The sequence below is a fragment of the Squalius cephalus genome, assembly GCF_949319135.1.
Source record: "Squalius cephalus genome assembly, chromosome: 3".
NCBI lineage: Eukaryota > Metazoa > Chordata > Actinopteri > Cypriniformes > Leuciscidae > Squalius > Squalius cephalus.
The window spans coordinates 55,410,228-55,430,077 of NC_137124.1; the positions used below are offsets into that span (position 1 = coordinate 55,410,228).

The following is a 19,850-nucleotide window of genomic DNA, read 5'->3' on the forward strand; positions in this document are numbered from 1 at the left end:
AGTGAAGTCGCGTTTCCTGTCAGCAGTTGGTGGAGATCAAATTCGCATTTTCAGGAAAAGCTGATGGTCCTCTTCAAATTTTAATGGTTCTTCTTTTCATTTTACCTTACGGGAGAACACCAGTATTAAATTATTGCACAAACTATGCTCACGATACTGTAAAAAGGTAAGAATATGTATAATTTTTAATCTAAACGGCTGTTGTTTTGTTGGTTAGCTTCGGTGGCTAGCTAATAGTTCTGTAACGTCCGCTGAGGTTCTGTGTGTAAAAATGATCTCGCTGCTTTACAACAAACCAGACACATAATCACACATTTATGTATACATCCCTGTTTAATTAATGAGTGAAGCGTGTCAGATAACGTTAGCGTTTTTTTTGCTTTTGTTCTTTTTGTTTTTTCTTGTCATGCATCGATTCCCTGGCAGGATGACACACCATCAGTCATTGATTAGTCGATCAGTCATTGATTAGTTGGATGGATGTCAGTTCTATCGCTTTTGTTTATCAAATCAGAAGAATTCTTAAAAACCATTTTAAATAACATTATGAAACATGATACTTCAGTGGCCCTATATTGACGCTTGGGCTAATTCTCTGGATCCTGAATTTCACACACACACACACACACACACACACACACACACACACACACACACACACACACACACACACACACACACACACACACACACACACACACACACAAAGCTAACACTTAACAATAAGGTTTCATTTGTTAACATTAATGTATCATGAACTATCCATTAGCAATACATTTATTACTGTATTTTTAAATATGTTAACATTAGTTAATACAAAAACTGCTGTTTGTTCATGTTAGTTCACAGTGCAATAAATAATGTTAACAAATAGCCTGCAACTTTTGATTTTTATAATTTGAGTAAATGTTGAAATTAACATTAACAAAGAAGTGCAGTTCATTATTAGTTCATGTTAACTAATGTAGTTAACTAATGAAACCTTATTGGAAAGTGTTACCAATAAAAAGCAATGATTCTTATTAACACTGTAGTCATTTTATTATGTGTACAAAAAAGAAAATTAGTTGGTGTTGTTTCTAAAACTTTACTGTAAAAAAATAAATATTAAAAATAAAATATACCTTTAAAGCATAACATGTATATCCCCTTTTATATCAGGATATATATATATATATATATATATATATATATATATATATATACACCCCTGTTTAAATTACTAACCTTCCACAATTAAGAATATAATCATTTCCAATTCCCTTTTCACTAAATTGTGTATCATAATGACAAATGAAGAGAATAGCTATATATTAAATTATGAAAAAGTTCAAAAATAAATCCCGTCATAGTTGTAACATCACATCCTGAATAGTTAAAAATGACAGTAATGTAGCCTAAATATATAAATGCTTAAACATGCCATATCTAAAGCAGTGACATAGAAATGTTTAAATTATGGCCTTAAGTGTCCCAAAACTTTATTTGCATGGCCGAACATTTCTGATAGCAAAGGAAAGTAAGGTAAAAGAGACTGATGTGATAAAGCAGTTAATTGGTCGTTAATTATTGACATTATGTTACATTGTGGGGACGTGAGGACATGACCAGAATCACATGAGTTCAGTGAAGTGTGTGCAGATTACTCACACACTGCACAGGATGATAAATGAAGCAATTCTCTTCCTTGTAAGTGTTTACTAAATCAACTCGTTTATCTACTTGTGTCAGTCACTTAACCTTGTGGTTTTGGCTTTAACTTGAGATTTTGCAGGCTTTTTGACTCATGATTTTGTGCATTTAACAATATTTGTATTTACTGCACTGACTCTTTATCTAGAATATTTAGCTTATTGTACGTACTTGGCACAATGTAAGAATGACAAACTGGCCACGGTTTTATCAGAAGTTCTCAGCTATGTTAATTGGTCAGTGCATGGCTCAGAAAGAAAGGGGTGGTCTCTCTCTCTCTCTCTCTCTCTCTCTCTCTCTCTCTCTCTCTCTCTCTCTCTCTCTCTCTCTCTCTCTCTCTCTCTCTCTCTCTCTCTCTCTCTCTCTCTCTCTCTCTCTCTCTCTCTCTCTCTCTCTCTCTCTCTCTCTCTCTCTCTCTCTGTCTGTCTGTCTGTCTGAATTTGTTTTATTTTAAGGGACTGGTTTAAATGGACAACTATCTTTGGAATTTCCTGAACATTAAGAAACCCCAGAAGTGCTGTGCACAGAGGGAGTGGTGGTTCTGCAGACAAATGTCTGATTCATATCCCGTCTTAAAGTCCCTATTGTGTTATTCTAAAAGCTCATAATTTTGTTTTGGAGTCTCCTACAACAGGATTACTCGCCTGATTCTCATCGTTTCTCACTGATACGCTACTCAATTTGAGGCACACTATGAGATGTTGCTGTAATTCCTCACCATCAGCATTAAAGGAACACGCCGACTTTTGGGGACTTTAGCTTATTCACCGTATCCCCCAGAGTTAGATAAGTCCGCCCAAGTAGCAGTGCTTCGCCTTCTGAGAATATAGTTCCCAGTATGTATACATTTAGAAGATGGCTGTGTCTCATGTGACCTTGTTATTTGCACACGCTGTGACTATACAAATCACAACATGTAAATAAGAATATGTCAGTGTTATTTTGTCACTTATTGGGAGCAGTATGCTAGCTGGAGCCGTTTATCTCCAGTCTTTGTGCTAAGCTAGGCTAGCGGTGGGTGCGTCAGACAGAGTTACGGCACGCACGGAGATGAGAAGGGTATGTATGGACTTATCTAACTCTGGGGGATACGGTGAATAAGTCCCAAAAAGTCAGCATGTTCCTTTAACAAGTGTATGTTCATCAACAAACCGATGTGTAGCTTAGCCTATATTTCTAAGTTATTGCAGTGCACATGCAGGAACCGTATCAATAACAGCGCATATGTTAGCCGAGCACTAACACCGACTGATGTAACATTAAAGTTTGCTAAACAAATCTTGGCTCATGCTTAATCTTTACTCAAAGTAGTGAGAATGACAGACATTCTGAATTAATAGACAGAGTTTTAGGTAATAGTGGCTCACAACTGATTAGCAGAAGTATTTCAGTAAGACAGTAATAACGTGAGTTAGCCGGCGGAGACCTACCCAATATAAAACACAAAACTGCGTATTTTGAGCACCCAGCAGAAAATATATACATCAACAATTATTCATTCTTACAGGTTGTGATTCTGAGGAGCAAGCTTGTCCAAATAAACTGCAAATGTCTTATCTAGTGACGTAGAACCATAACGCAGTGGGATTTACGATTTTGAATTAGAGACAGGACTGGTTTAGGCTGTTCAGAGTCGATTCTTTCTTACAATAACTTTATTTATGACTTTACATCTTTGGAGAACGTTTACATTCACAAACAGCTGTAACTACACACTGCATGAAAGGGAATATTCAGAAAAAACATAATAGGGGCACTCTAATGGTTATTTATCTAATGCGTTTTTTAGGATTACATATTTTGACACATAATTTGACTTTCAAACGTGTCTTTACCATGGTAGAGTGTATCAGATGGTAATAGAATGGTACTTTGATCTACCACGGTACTGTATGATTACTTTAGCATGGGACAAGTCCAAAAACCATGGTCGTACAACAGTGCTGCTTTGTTCACTTATATTCTACAGGTGTGTATGCACACAACCAGTCTGTTCAGTTGAATGACAAACACCGTGACCCGTTTCTCCTGCGTATTACACTCATGACATCCAGCTGAATTTACCCCAGGCACTTCCTGATCAACTGGAACAGAAGCTGTTCGATCACACACCCTGTGTGAACACACACCCTGTGCGATTTGTCTCATCTGCTGTCCTATTCACTCTGTTTATTTGGATATTAGTACTTACTGACTGTTAATATGCTACATTCCAGCCTGAGCATCTGACATGAACAAGGGTCATGTAAATGTGGTGTTGTGAATTACATTACATTAAAGGCTGTTTATTGTATTGATATATATAATTTTAGTATTTTGGTTTACTAAACCTTTGTGTGTTTTTTGTCTTAGTTTTTTTTAATGTGTCTATATATATATATATATATATATATATATATATATATTAGTGGTGGGCCGTTATCGGCGTTAACGTGCTGCGTTAACGTGAGACTCTGATCGGGCGATAAAAAAAATATCGCCGTTAATCTATTCTCAAAGTTGGGTTGGAGCTATGATGACTTTCACCTTGATATTTTAGCGCGGATTCGGTTCGGTGTTCGGTACGCATACCGACCGGTTCGTTGGACCATTTTTCCTGCCGACCAAAATTTCGTTATTTAAAATGTAGGCGGGTCGCGCGTGGTAAGCGCGCTCATAATGTAAGAGACGCTGGCGCGACTACAACATTGTCCGACATCAAATGGCAAACGTAATGTAGGTCTAAGCGGAACGAAACTGAGCTACTCGTTATTGTGTGGTTGACGGACCGCTGTTTATCAGTTTGGACCAAAGCAGCGCGAGCCGAAAAGCATTTGAATTCGCTACTTAAGTAATAACATCGCTGCGAGATCTAGTGAGAAACATTCACATTTCTCCGTTATTAACGTATCAAACAGCGCGTAGAAACCAGGAAGAAACATTATTGTGCCATGAATGAACTATCCAGTGTCCAAAGATCTGCAACATTTACCATGGATTTACTGTAGTAACACTAACTGCAACCATGGAAGTTTGGCAGGAATAGTAGGCTATAATGCTTTCAAGTAACATTACGTTGGTTTTATTTTGACATTATGAATAAAATTGCTGCCCTCAAATGTTAATCTGAACTAAAAATAGACCTTTGTTTATAACTACTACAATATTAGGCTACATTTGTTTTATATGCTCCTAAGAAGAGTCTATTATAGCTCCATCATTGCTCAAAGTAAAAAAAAATAAATAAAAAAAAAAATCATACTTTATTATGTTAGTTTTAATAAAAAAAATCTCTGGCATTTCTTCACAAGTTCTTTTAAATGTCACTTTGTATTTAAGAAACACTGCCCTTTAGTCATTATTTGGGTAGCACACATATTCTGAATGCCTTCGGCAGAATTCAAATGAGCCATTTTAATCTAGATTAATTCCAATATTACAGTGAGATTAATCTAGATTAAAAAAATTAATCTATGCCCACCACTTAAATTTAAACTGCCCATCGTTCAACAGATTCAGGTTCTTTGATTTTTCTAGCATCTTCTTAGTGAATATTAATATTTCTATGATCCCTCCTATTTTGTTAAGCTTATTAATATCTTTCATATTATGCAAAGGGAATGTAAACTTATGAACTGAACTATATATATATATATAATTTTTTTTTTTTTTTTTTTTTTTTTTTTCATTGTCAGTTTTAGTGCATCAAGTTAAAAGTAAATAAAGATGTGAAATGTTTTATTTGATGTTATTTAGTTTCAGTAAAATTTATTTTATTTAAATGAAAGTGTTTCTTTCTGGTTTTAGTTAACTGTAATAATAACTGGACTCCGCTTTGCTATGCAGAGATGTGAACAATCGTGACATTAGCTCTCTATGGTGACATGGGACCCATTCCACCTTAAATTACACTGGGAGTCTGTTCCTCTCTCTCTCTCTCGAGTCGCTGGATTCTGACACTGGGTCTTGTATTCAGAGGTGTTTCTCTCTTTTTTCCGTTTCCTGCAGTGGCCAGATGTGTTAGTCTGGACTCGAGACTGTCCAGGTGAAAATGAACATGCATGGTGCCAGCGGAGGCTGTGACCGATCCAGAGATCGAAGGCGTTCCAGTGACCGCTCTCGGGACTCTTCGCACGAGCGCGCGGAAGGCCAGCTCACACCCTGCATTCGCAACGTGACCTCACCCACACGGCAACACAACAGCGGTGAGAAAACTCTCTTTGTCGTTTAGCTGCCGATTTGGCTGTTCATATAAGTCCCGTGGTTTGTCATCATGTTGTGTGTCACGTGGGCAGATCGCGAGGGCGGCTCATCTCGACCCAGCAGCCCCAGGCCTCAGAGGATCTCTCCCAGCAGCAGCAGCAGTGGGGTGGCCAGCAGCCGTAACAGTAGCTTGTCCAGTTCAGAGGGCACCTACAAGAGCATGGGTGAAATGGTCTTCGTCTATGAGAACGTCAAAGATGGAGCCCGCAGCGTCCGCACATCAGAGAAGGTCACGCTCATTGTGGACAACACTCGCTTCGTGGTGGACCCCTCGATTTTCACAGCGCAGCCCAACACCATGCTGGGCAGGTTAGGAGCAGACCGCTCATCTGATAAAGGGTTAAAGATCACCTCATAATTTTGATTGTTTCTACTTAACACCTTTATGTCATTTAAAACGTGTATGAAAATGTTGAAAATATTTGTGACCACATTGCATTTGCAGTGGAAATGCTAATCTGACTTAAGGTGTCCCAGAGAAAAAATAAAAATAAATTATATGCATGCATATAGACACATTTTTAATATCAAACTTTTTTTTAAGACCTGCACAAATAAAATTAATACAGCATGTCCCTACAGAACAAACCCATACAATCTTAAAATAAATCATGCATCTCAGATTCTTCTACTATTAAACAGTCACACATTTAACTGCACAACGTACAAAAAGACATGTTTTATTCAGTTCAGCTCTTAAGTTTGCATAACCCATGCAGAATATACAAGATGTTCATAATGAACAAAACAAGGGATCATAAAAATTTAACAGTACTGTCCTGGGTTAGCTGTGTCACATGACAGATGTCTACACTCGACAAATCAACTTTTATACTGTGTTGATGATCAACTGGATGGTCAACGACTGTTTTGTGTTTGTGATAGTTGTTCAAGAGTCTCTTGTTTGTCCTGAGCATTTAAACTGCCCATCGTTCAACAGATTCAGATTCTTTGATTTTTCTAGCATCTTCTTAGTGAATATTAATATTTCTATGATCCCTCCTATTTTGTTAAGCTTATTAACATCTTTCATATTATGCAAAGGGAATGTAAACTTATGAACTGAACTATATATATATATATATATATATATATATATATATATATATATATATATATATATATATATATATATAATATAGAAATGGGTTTGTCTGCTAATATAATAATGCATTCAAATTAGAGGTTGTACGATATTGGATTTTCCTGATATGATCATGTTTGAAGATTACACATTTATGTAATTCAGTTGTTGCCTTTTACAGTTTAATAATTACAATAGGATATATTGTGATTCCTGTTTTTCCTTCCCCAGAATTTAAGACCTCTGAAAATGACAATGAAGATTTTTGTGACACTTTTTAAGACTTGTGGCCTTAAATTTGATCAAACTAAATTGAAGACATTTTAAGACTCTTTGAGAACCCACAGGAACCACAGTTACTACTAGATGTAAACCAGTGTTTAGATCAGTTCAGTCCTATCTTAAAGGGATAGTTCGGCCAAAAATAATATTTAACCCATGATTTACTCACCCTCAAGCCGTTCGAGATGCATATGTCAATCTTTTTTCAGACGAACACATTTTCAGTTATTTTAGAAAATGTCTTCGATCTTTCAGTGGTTATAATGTGAAGCTATGGGGTCCACCTCCTTCAAGTCCCAACATGTGCATGCATCTTTCACAAAAGTAATCCATCCGGCTCCAGGGGGATAAACGAAGGCCTTCTGAGGGTAATCCGTGCGGTTTTGTCGTAAAAATATACATATTTAAAATGTTATAAACGAAAATAACTGGCTTCCAGTAGCGGTCGACGCGCGTTCACAGAGATGGATGCTGGCGTATGACGTAGTGTAGTAAGCGTCGTGACGTAGAACGAACGTAGAGTTTTGTTTTGCTCTGCTCTCTGGCTGCGCTGTCACGTTCGTTCTACGTCACGACGAACTATCCCTTTAATAGCAGGTCTCAGCAGGGACTATTTACTTATTCAGGGACTATTTTGTCCTCCATAGAAGGAAAGCAAATGGGACTTACTTTTAATATCTCTATTTGTGCTACACACAAAAAGAAAAAAGAAAAAGAAAAAAATGAGGGCGATGAGATGACCAAACCCTTTAACTTGTCTCAGCTTTAACATAATGTGTAATCTGTCTATTTTTTCCATTCTTGTTTCTAAACCACGTCTGTTTTTTGTTTGTTTTTTCTTGTAGAATGTTTGGATCTGGACGGGAACACAATTTCACCCGGCCCAACGAAAAAGGAGAGTATGAGGTGGCAGAGGGCATCAGCTCCACTGTGTTTAGGGCAATTCTGGTGGGTTTTTTGTCACTATATATCTTGTCTTCCTACTGTCTCTCTGCACACAGTAAAGCGGGTCACACCCCGGGTGCTGCAGGCAGACAGCATGTGGCTTGCATGTACAGAATGATTCATTTTTAGGGCTGTCAAAATTAATGCGCTAATTTTGCAATACTTTTTTTGTCATTGTTCATGTCTATTTAACACAGCATCCGTTTTTTACTGCCATCCTTTGGCTAGCGTTACATTATATGATCGCACTGTCATTCATTCAAGCGCTTTTAAACCATTCAAGCGTGATAAGACACAAAAGAGAACTCCAATATATACTGGCGCGATGTCTGTAAAGTGGCTCCTGAGAGCGCGCATTGAGTTCTTTCACGCTTGAACGGACAGAAATGCAAAATTATCTTAAATGAGTTAAAAGTCTTAAATAATTGTAAAGAGTTATACCACATCGGATGCGTGTCAGATCCGCATCATCTTAGTGACGCCAACCTAATAAATCTGCTCAATAAATCAAACAAGACAAAGAGAAAATCACTCACTGCTCTTGACTGGATCACTTTTGTAGCTTTAATATTCGATCTGTATATTTTGGCAGAGTAGAAGTAGAAAAGCCTTAGTGTTGAGCCCTGCTATATTTTAAAGGCACAGCTAAATGTGACATTTTAATGAATTTATGTGTTCACTTAAATTAAAAGTTGTTATATTTTTTTATTAAATATAAAAAATTATAGCTCTCAATCAAACTGCAATGTTGAATGGTTATAATTACTTATTTCATCTCAAGAAATTGAGAAAGATCCATTTACATCAGTATTAGTATCAGTACTTAGTAAAGAGATGCCATATAGCAAATATAAAAAAATACTGTCTTCATGCTGTTTCTACATTTCAGTGTGAAATTATACAATATAAAAATACAATTCTAATTTTAATGTTTGGTGCATTTAATCGCGATTAATTACAGAAAAATGTGTGAATTAGTTACTTTTTTTAGCGTTTGACAGCACTATTCATTCTATTTACCTGATACCTGTGCGTTTCCCTACCTGTGGCGTCGTATGGCGTGATGCTTTGTGTCTGATGTGTGACCCACAAATCTCTAGGCTCTGGTTTCAAATATAAATATTTTATTTCTAAGTTCTAATATGGTGACTTTCATCACGTGGCTTTATTACACCTCGTCACTTTATGCATTAAAACGGTTGTCTCCACAAAACGGATGTGAATCCGATCTTCCTTTCCCACGTCAATGAAAGCAACAGATATGAGCTTCATTTTATTTATCATCAGCTAATTTCAAGATCAAAGACCACAATAGGAGAGCGAGCGGCATCAGCACTGGTAAGATCATTTAGTCTCACTACTTTTAATGAAGATGATTGTGTGTTGAGCGTTTGCGACAGTTTGCACATCGGCTTGCTGAAGATACTCAGCTACTCATCTGCGGCACGTGTTGCAGTAGCGCTGTTATATCCGGCTATAACATGCTCTCATACGTTTATTTTTATTTACATTTTGGGAGGAGTGAAATTTACATTTACACTTCTAGTCTAGTTTCGTTTGGAATGCATCTCAAACCACTTCCTGAAGTGGTTTGATTGATCGGATTTAAATCCTTCTCGAAAGTGTTTCGGAGGGCGTTTACGCCTGGTCTTTTCACGAACGGATAGCTATCCCATCAGAGAAAATGCACGCATGAAGAAACCAGGTGTAAACAGGCCCAAGGAAATCCTTAATTGTGTTTAGATGGCAGAACAAAACTTGTTCATTGGAAGACGAAGGGATTTGTATTCGTAAGTGAATATTTAAGACGGGTCTGTGGTTTGGTCACAGGCTTGCACCGTGAGCTGCTTCGTCTCTGGGAACATCTCATAATGAGCTTCCAGCAATGGCTTTTAAATAATGCTGTTAAGTGCAGCATAAGCCTGTCATCAGCTTTGCTGTAATGATCTTTGGCCACAGTGTCTGTTATGCGTCTCAGGGCAGTGTGTCTACAGTGGTACAGCAGCACAAAAAACAATCAATAAACTCAGATGAGTGGATTCAAACAAAGTCACTGACTAGCAATCCAGAGAGAGGATGTGTTGAGCATGAGAGCTTTAACAGAGAAGCGTTCAATTTGCAGGACCAATCTGAACTGCAGTATAAAAATCACTAGAGAGGATAAGGAATGGCATTTGGACTGCGTCTGGTTTTGAACCTGGATCACCTTTGTGAGCTCTTCGGCTCTTAACGTGTCATGGGCACGTGGTCTACTGCAGATGTGTCTGATGTTAAACTTCTGACTGGTTTTCTGCTGAAAATTAATTTAATGTAATGGACGGTATCCAGTAAAGAGCTGATATTAAAGTTCAATATTTTTCCCGTCTAAATAAATAACAATTGAAACCTAAAATGAACCATTTAAAATGCTATAAGAGAATATACAGCATTATAATGTAAATGAATGAAATTGGATATTTTTATACGTGCATTACAGCACTATTGACACTTCAGAGTGATGAAACGCATGAATGAGAATATAAAGAGCGTCATAAAAAGTTAAAAGCACAATATAACTTGAACGAATTTGGTACGTCCTCGATCTTAAAAAGTGTTAAGCACAGTGAGCAGTAAAAAAACACGCTGACTGACACTGCAATCGTGAATTTAGTTCTTTCACGTCTTATTGCGCTTCAGTAGTTGATTCTGAACTGCCGAAATGACTTTGGTAATTCCAGTCTTACTTCCTATTACAAACATACATAGGTTTGTAACATGTTTGCATGGCCTTTATTGGCTACTGAACAACGTCTACTTTGACTCGCTCTCAAACACCGTTCATGTTGTCGACATGTCGAGAAGATGCTGTTTTCTGCGCTGCGAAAGCAAATCCACTTCAAAAGAATGAGGACTCGTAGCCTGACTACGTCAGACTTCGTACTTCCGCTCAATTTCATTTCGCTTCTGTACTCAGTCTGAGATAGCGACCGTTTTCCTCCGGCCTGAAAACAGCCGGCCAATCAACGAACAGAGGGCGGGCTGAGAGCCGTGACGTAGACGCTGATTGTACCGTGGATGCGTAGATTTACTTCACATAATCTGCAAAAGTCGTTCACAGCCATTGGTATTTCGCTCGATGGTTTTGTTTTCGCATCATACATGTGTTTACAGTGGAAGTTAGATGCGGCTGAGCATGCGCATAACACACGCCATAACCAAACGTTATGTGATTGGCTTACGGGTAACCAATGATTTTAAACTTCAGACAAGCGCCCCCCCGCGAGAAAGAAAACGCTTTTCAATTATGCCGTGCCAGACTCTTGTCTACGAAGCAAAGCGAAGTTTGTTGATTGTTTCCAACACACGCTGTAAGCGATAGACCAGTCACAATGGACTGGGCCATCTGACCAATCAGAGCAGAGCAGGATCTCAGAAAGGAGTTTAGCTAGATTAAATGAATCCTTGATCGTTTCAGACACTGTGAGAAAAGAAGTTATGCTGCAATGTATATCATGAGAAAATGAAGTGTTTTTTTGACTTTGGATGCATGCAAACCTGTTGTAGGAGACTCCAAAAACAAAATGAAGACTACCTTCTGTAATGGCATCTTTTGTGTTTTCTGTTCTTTCTCTAACTGGCAGGATTACTATAAATCTGGGATAATCCGCTGTCCCGATGGAATCTCCATTCCCGAGCTAAGGGAAGCGTGCGACTATCTGTGCATCTCTTTTGACTACAGTACTATCAAGTGTCGAGACCTGAGTGAGTAATTCCTCTGCTTCTTCAAAGCCCATTCTGATAATGTCAATGTCCATGCCAGTACTGGGATCTGACAGCTGTGATATTTTACCCGTGTTCTCTGCCTCATAGCTGGCAGATTTCCCCGCTTTGAACAGGTGGTTGTTTATTGACCCAGTTTGTCTCGTCAGGTGCCCTGATGCACGAGCTGTCCAATGACGGCGCTCGGAGGCAGTTTGAGTTCTATTTGGAGGAGATGGTGCTCCCTCTGATGGTGGCAAGCGCTCAGAGCGGAGAGAGGGAGTGTCACATCGTAGTGCTCACAGACGATGATGTGGTGGACTGGGACGAGGAGTACCCGCCTCAGATGGGAGAGGAGTATTCACAAAGTAATCACACACACCTTTCTGGATGATCTTTAAAACATTTCATGAGTGTTTTTAGTGATGCACCCAAATTATTATTATTATTATTATTATTATTATTATTTTGAACTGAAACCAAAATTAAAACTTTCATTTAGCTGAAATAAAATTCCGGTTAAGGCAGTTTTATAGAAACTTTATATATATATATATAAATTGTGTTTTTACTCCAGGTCATGGTTAAAATGTTAACATTTAAACTAAGGCTGTAAAAAAAATAAGAATATTCATATTCAACATAGGATACATTAAATAATGAAGACATCATTAACCGGTTAAGTAAAAATTATATTTTCGTTTTGGTGCATCACTGGTGTTTTTATCTGTGACAACAACAAATATACTTCTTTTTTCCCTTTTACAGTTATATACAGTACAAAGCTGTATCGTTTCTTCAAGTACATTGAAAACCGTGATGTAGCCAAATCAGTTTTAAAAGATCGAGGACTTAAGAAAATTAGGCTGGGCATTGAAGGTAAGAATCCTATTTTCACATACTATTTTTATTTATTTATTTTTTAACAATATTACACCTATTTAGTCAAATATGCAATCTTATTTTAATAATTTAACCGGCAAGTTCACCCTAAAATGAATGTTCTCTGCAGTAGCAGAGGATTAAATATGGCAACAGGTTTCAGGTTTAACAATTAAAGCTGAGAACCAATGATGTACTGATTCATGATATTGATATCTACAAAGCAGACCGGCTGGTGGCCGATATAATCACATTATTCTATTAATACATGCATACTACAATTCAATTATAGCCAATGATATGCACAAAAATTAGCTGAAATGAAAAGTGAACTTGTATATTAACATTTTCTCAAAACCTACTACAAATTTTAAAACAAATGATTTACTATCCAGTGATAAAGCGGACTCAGTAAAATTAGGTCAAGACATAATGGCGAAATATTAGCTGATACATCAGTGTCCACTTCTAGTCAAAAGGGGCCATATTTGATTTGTACATTACAGTGAAGGCCAAGGTTCTGCGTGAGGAAGAGTATGATTTTTATGTTTTTGGTGAACTTGTCCGTGATGGTTATGTTTACATATCAGAAGACACAACTTTTGAACATCAAATCTGTATCTGTAGGTTATCCAACATACAAAGAGAAGGTGAAGAAGCGTCCCGGTGGTCGACCTGAAGTCATCTACAACTACGTCCAAAGACCCTTCATCCGCATGTCCTGGGAGAAGGAGGAAGGCAAGAGTCGACACGTGGACTTCCAGTGCGTGAAGAGCAAGTCCATCACGAACCTGGCAGCGGCAGCGGCAGACATTCCCCAGGACCAGCTTGTGGTGATGCACCCTGGACCACAGGTGGATGAACTGGACATTCTTCCCAACCACCCTCCCCCCGGTCACCACTACAGCAACGAGCCCGACCCCGACGCCCCGTCGCCTGCCGTCTGAGAGCGGACGCCCCTTCACCGCATGCTCAGCATGAACCAGAGACACTATAACCAGATTGCCTTCTGCACCTCCTCCACAGCCTTAGAGCCTCAACCGTCTAGTTACTGTATTTAAAAAGAAAAAAAATACTCCATGGACTTGGGATGCTGGCATGGTCAGTGCTCTCCCGTTTCGTCTTCGCTGTTCTCTTTTTTTTTTTTTTTTTTTTTTTTTTTTTTTTTACTTGACCAAAGGAAATTTATTTTTGTTTGTTTGAAATGAAGTTAGCAACCTCACTTATTTTGTAATTGGGCCTATTATATGATTCTAATTATTGATACTATCGTTCTTTTACATTTGACTTATATTATTAGCGCAAATGAATTTAATTATTATTAATATAATGAAGTTCCTTTCACTTGATGCATTTGGGTTTGGTGCCACTTTTTCTTTTGGAAAGCTCTCCCCTCGGTCTCCTCAGGAGGTCCGTTTGCCTGGTGAATGAATGCAGTGTTTTTTTTTTTAGCTGGACATTAATTTATCTGCTCAAGATCTGTCTGTTCAAGCGCTTGAAAATCATTGTATTAATAAAGATATATAATGTAATGTGCTATGTTTGAGACAATATGTTTGATGTTTTTCTGATGTCAAAGATGATATAGATGAAGAGTATTTTGTTTCTCAAATCCTCTGCAATATAATTGGCCAGAGCCATTTTATTACCTGTACTCTTTTGCACAAAACTTCACAATCAGGTTTGGGAATGCTTCGAATTCAGATAAAAACAAGTTTAACGGTAAACACAGAGAGAACACAATTTCTAATTCAACATTTTACAACAAAAATAAACATTTGATGCTTTTTTTTTTTCTTCATCTGAATGGTGTACTCTCACATGAAATGAAGACTGCACTCCAAATAGTTTTCCATAAAAAGAATATAAAGAGAAAGAAATACTTTTTATTAAAAAAAATGTCACTGCCCTTTTGTTCATTTAAATCATATACATCCAGATAAAATAAATCATACATGTTAGAATACATACATCTGTTACACTTTATTTTTTTTAATAAGTAAATATGCAGAAACACAAAAAATAACTGAAATGCTGCATATAGAAATCATCTCTAAGTTGGTTGTTTGTGTAGAACTGACATGTGCTCCATTCTGTCCATTAAAACAATATCCTTGCACTGATAATGGTGTGTTGTAGGACGGTGAGCGATCTAACGCCGTCACAACCTGGTGCGAGAAGCCATTTCTTTGTCCTCAATGCAAGTGAAATAGTAACAAGATTTGACACATTGGAATATACAGGTGTGGAATGGGATTGTGGACCAATGAGATTTTGCTATGGGTGGAGCTACCTGAGGCATTGAGACAAAAACACCAAACTGTCCAGACGTGTTGATTGTCAAAGTCATGGCTGGTTAGAACGTGAACGGGACGGAGTGATGTTGCAGGATGCAGTGTGACAGGTGGTACAGACGACGGGTGAACTCTCACAGCGGCCAGGGTAAGTCGCTGAAGTCCACTGGACCCCCGAGGCCTGCGTCCGCCTCCAGCAGGCTCATGATGATCGCCATCGCAGCCTCATCATTACTGGGACTGCTGGAACCGGGCTCGTCCGTGATGTCTCCCATACCAATGTGTGAATGATCACCTGCGGATCAGAGGAAGTATTGTGTCAAATCTAGTAATACTGGCAAATCAACGATCAAGTAAGTCTGGAGCTCTTTGGTCATTTTTGACCGAAAAAGTGTACATTTGTTTTTTGTTTTTGTTTTTTTCTTCATCGGAATGGTACGAAACTTGGTAAAGGTTTTGGCACTTGCTGTGTGAACACACGAAAAAAATCATGGACATAATTCAAACAGGTTAAATGGTCACATCCGCATAGGAAATGAATGGGAGACGAATTTCACCTTGTGAAAACTTTTGGTACTGCGGCCAAATAAAATCATTTTTTGAGATATCAGGCTCATATTTTGAACACAACTTGTTGAGATTTATGGCTTTGATTTTTATAGTAAAACATGTTTTTGAAAATATATTTTATATGAACATTGAAAATAGTATTTTTCATAACAATAAACATACAATTCTGTAACATTTTTTACGTTCACCTATTAAAACATTTTTCACTTCAGCAATAATCTGCCAAGTGTCATCTTTGAAAAGAGATCAAACTTAAAGGGATAGTTCACTTTGAAATTAAATTTTGGTATGTTTTAGCTTACCTCAAGGGCATCCAAGATGTAGGTGTCTTTTTTTCCGCAGTAGTTTCAATTTTTATATTTTTAGGTCAAACCGCTCTTGTCTGTCAGTCATTTAATGCAGGTCTATGGTCACTGTCTCAAAGAGCATGCACAGAGTCCAAATTAAAACAATTCCCCATCGTCCAAATTAAACAATTCCCCATCGTAAGTACACATTGATGGCCTAAGACACGAAACGAGCGGTTTGTGTGAGAAAACGAACAGTATTTATATAGTTTTTACCTCTTATACACAGCCACGTCCAAGTGATCTGAGGGCGCGCGCGCATCCTGGTGTGTGACGTGTACGCAGACTGGTGCATAGATATATATACACTAGATGTCGCCTTAAAGACATTCGTTCCAATGAACTGCCGTAGCCAATGCGACATCTAGTGTATATATATCTATGCACCAGTCTGCGCACACGTCACACACCAGGATGCGCGAGCGCCCTCAGATCACTTGGACGTGGCTGTGTACAAGAGTTAAAAACAATATAAATACTGTTCGTTTTCTCACACAAACCGCTCGTTTCGTGTCTTAGGCCATCAATGTGTACTTACGATGGGGAATTGTTTAATTTGGACGATGGGGAATTGTTTTAATTTAGACTCTGTGCATGCTCTTTGAGACAGTGACCACAGACCTGCATTATATGACTGACAGACAAGAACGGTTTGACCTAAAAATATCAAAATTGAAACTACTGTGGAAAAAAAGACACCTACATCTTGGATGCCCTTGAGGTAAGCTAAAACATACCAAAATTGAATTTCAAAGTGAACTATACCTTTAAGTCTGTGCTCTAAAGCATTCAAGATTTACGACAGTTTAAGTTGGAAATTGTATTTTCAGGTCTATGCTCAAAAAGTGAATAAATGGATTATAAATACAGTGAAAATATAATTTAGTACCATAAAATCCCCTAAAAAATAAAAAATATTAAATAAAAAACATTATCGAACTAAAATATAGTACATTCATTTCATTGAAAAAATGAAATTCGGTCATTTTTGACCGACACGCGAAAAGAACCAGAGGGTTAAAAACTTACTTAAAATAGAGCTGTTAGAGTAAGGATATCCTATGCTGTCCTGGCCTGACATCATCCCGACGGAAGGAATGTCTGGAGTTCCAGCATTTGAAAACTGAGCAGTTAGGAAAAAATTGAATCAGGAGATTAACATTACATTTTAACATTGCATTGACGTTCTGAACCTCTTGGGGCTGTGCGATATGTATCATTTTTAGTGTAGTCATAAGTACCGACTTTGGTACCAAGTCAGTACCGAAATTTAAAAAATGTGACGCTTTGAGCACTATTGAGTGGAATCATTAACACCTCTGATTGGCCATTGTGTTCATGAGCTCATCGGATATGTCTGCGATTGGCTACAATGATCAACGCACGGGATTGTTTGAGAGCACACCGAAGTGTTTGAAAGTTTTTTGAAAGCAGGATCCACTGATAGACGGATATTTCAAACACTCCCGTGTGTATCTGCGTAAGCGCTCGCTGAAGAGCGTCATTGGTGTATATTTACAACATGTTTTTAAAGTGCTGATCATTGTAGCCAATCACAGACATATTTGATGAGTACGTGAGCATAATAGAGAGCCTAAGTCCCTCCCCTCCGCTTCCGGCTCATGGGACCTTATTTTGGAAAAAATATGTATGGTAGTCAATGGCGAGAGACAACTTATCTTTTTATCCCGTCTGAACTGTGCCCTGAATTACACATATGATGTTTGTCAATTTAAAAGATAATTATGAAAGTCAAGAAAGTCACAGTTTGTCATAAAACAGAAGAGTAACATTTAGTTTTATGTGAAAATCGCTCAATGAACTACATCTCTCGTCTCGCACTATGTACGTCACCGTTGCTCGTATGTGTGTATTCTGACTCAAAACACTCAGGCATGACGGCGTAACGTTACGATTATAACGTAAGACTATAGAAAAAATGGCAGACGTTAGCTTCAGTAAAGTTAGCTTCATTCATTGAGAGAAAAGGTATGACGTCACATGTGCGCCTTTTGGGTTTGTAGTCTTTGTAATTACGTATTTTCACAGTCTTATACCTCAGCAGTTTTACATCAAACTGTCTTGACTTTAAAATGTATCTTTTAAATTGACAAACATCATATGTGTAATTCAGGGCACAATTCAAATGAGATCAAAATATTTGTTGTCTCTCGCCATTGACTACCATACAATATTTTTCCGAAATAAGGTCCCATGGTGTTCCACCAGAAGGGGAGGGACTTAGGCTCTCTATGGCCAATCAGAGGTGTTTACGATTCCGCTCAATAGTGCTCAAAGCACCACATTTTTAAAATTTCAGTATCGACTTGGTACCGAAGTCGGCACTTTTGACAACAGTAATTTGGTCAATATCACACATCCCTATATATGTTTGTCAGAGACTGAAGCCCAAACGTTACCTTCCTGCCCGCAGGGGACGATGTGTCAGGAGGGGGTGTGCTGTTGGTGATGTTGAGGGGGCTTGAGCCACAACTAGAGGGGGATGAGCCTCTTATCCTGTCAATCATATCAATGAAAGATGAAACCAGATGCAATGTCATCAAGAGTGTGACTCAAGTGCAGATTATTAGGCGTTAAACTGATCCGCTCACCTTTGGATCTCCATCACTTCCTCTGCGATCATGCGTCCGATCTTTCCTGCTCCGGGTCTCGTTCCTCCAGGGATTCCGGGAACAGTCTTCCCTGAGCCTGCAGTAGAACAGTTCACAAGACACCGACTGCCGACGTATATCCGTAAAAATCGAAGTGCTATACTACATTCCAGCATTGTAGCCTTAGTTAGCAAACTGTAGTACTAGCAATCTCTTTTCGTCATATATATATATATATATATATATTAGGGCTGTCAAACGATTAATCGCGATTAATCGCATCCAAAATAAAAGTTTGTTTTTACATAATACATGTGGGTGTACGGTGTATAATTGCATGCATTAATATTTAAGAAATATTTGCATGTATATACTGTGTATATATATTTATATTATATCTAATTGATATTATATCTAAATATTTTATACATAAATAACACATTTTCTTAAATATATATATGCATGTGTGTGTATTTATATATAGAAAATAATTATACTCCATACACAGACATAAATTATGTAAACACAAACTTTTATTTTGGAAGCGATTAATCGTGATTAATCGTTTGACAGCCCTAATATATATATATATATATATATAAATTCTATAAAGAGTATATATACTCTAATTCATTTTATAACTGTATCACTTATCTCTTTTAATTCCTTTTATAACTGTTTTAATTTCCCTTGCTTTTATTTTGTGATTATTTGTATTCCTTTCTATGTAAAGCACTTTGAATTGCCATAGTGTATGAAATGTGCTATATAAATAAACTTGCCTTACCTTGCCTATATACAGTAGTCAACATTTGAAGTGGATCAAAAAAGTTCATCAAATTTGTCCTAAGACAAGAACGGGTATTGTTTTAAAATTCTTAAAAGGTTTTGATCCACTTAAAATGTTGACTAATATCTTTAGTGTAAAGGTGGATCGTATCAATATTCTCTTAAACTTTGTCCTGTTGTGAGACATTTCATATTTAAATTTCATATAACATTTCCATCCATTTGGATTACAGTTTTAACATTACCAAACTAATAAGCTTAATGTATGAATGAAACGGGTAAGATAAACTGAATGTGTTTTAAATATACAATAACTAGGTTTATATATTTATCATCAATAAATCCCATTTGTTTCAGTCTATGCAATTACATT

At 37.5% G+C, this 19,850-nt stretch overlaps 2 protein-coding genes across 4 annotated transcripts in view; one reads left to right on the forward strand and one right to left on the reverse strand.

Annotated features, from left to right (window-relative positions):
- On the forward strand, nucleotides 1–14,128 carry btbd10b (BTB (POZ) domain containing 10b). 2 transcript variants are annotated; one of them, XM_079865580.1, is made up of 8 exons: nucleotides 1–166; nucleotides 5,680–5,876; nucleotides 5,967–6,273; nucleotides 8,146–8,248; nucleotides 11,866–11,986; nucleotides 12,154–12,351; nucleotides 12,752–12,862; nucleotides 13,493–14,128. In XM_079865580.1, exons 2-8 carry the CDS (start codon nucleotides 5,723–5,725, stop codon nucleotides 13,810–13,812), a joined length of 1,314 nt encoding a protein of 437 aa, XP_079721706.1. In that variant the 5' UTR covers nucleotides 1–166; nucleotides 5,680–5,722; the 3' UTR covers nucleotides 13,813–14,128. The 2 variants fall into 2 exon arrangements, with proteins under 2 accessions (XP_079721706.1, XP_079721707.1); XM_079865581.1 differs by having other exon boundaries at nucleotides 12–166; nucleotides 5,967–6,243.
- The window catches only part of bmal1b (basic helix-loop-helix ARNT like 1b), an 18,049-nt gene continuing 12,199 nt past the window's right edge, over nucleotides 14,001–19,850 (reverse strand). For both annotated transcript variants that reach the window (XM_079865577.1, XM_079865576.1), the window contains 4 exons: nucleotides 18,689–18,785; nucleotides 18,497–18,593; nucleotides 17,106–17,199; nucleotides 14,001–15,454 (listed from right to left, as the gene is read on the reverse strand). In XM_079865577.1, coding sequence (XP_079721703.1) covers nucleotides 15,294–15,454; nucleotides 17,106–17,199; nucleotides 18,497–18,593; nucleotides 18,689–18,785 — 449 coding nt within the window. In that variant the 3' untranslated portion in view covers nucleotides 14,001–15,293. The remainder of the gene's footprint in view (nucleotides 15,455–17,105; nucleotides 17,200–18,496; nucleotides 18,594–18,688; nucleotides 18,786–19,850) is intronic.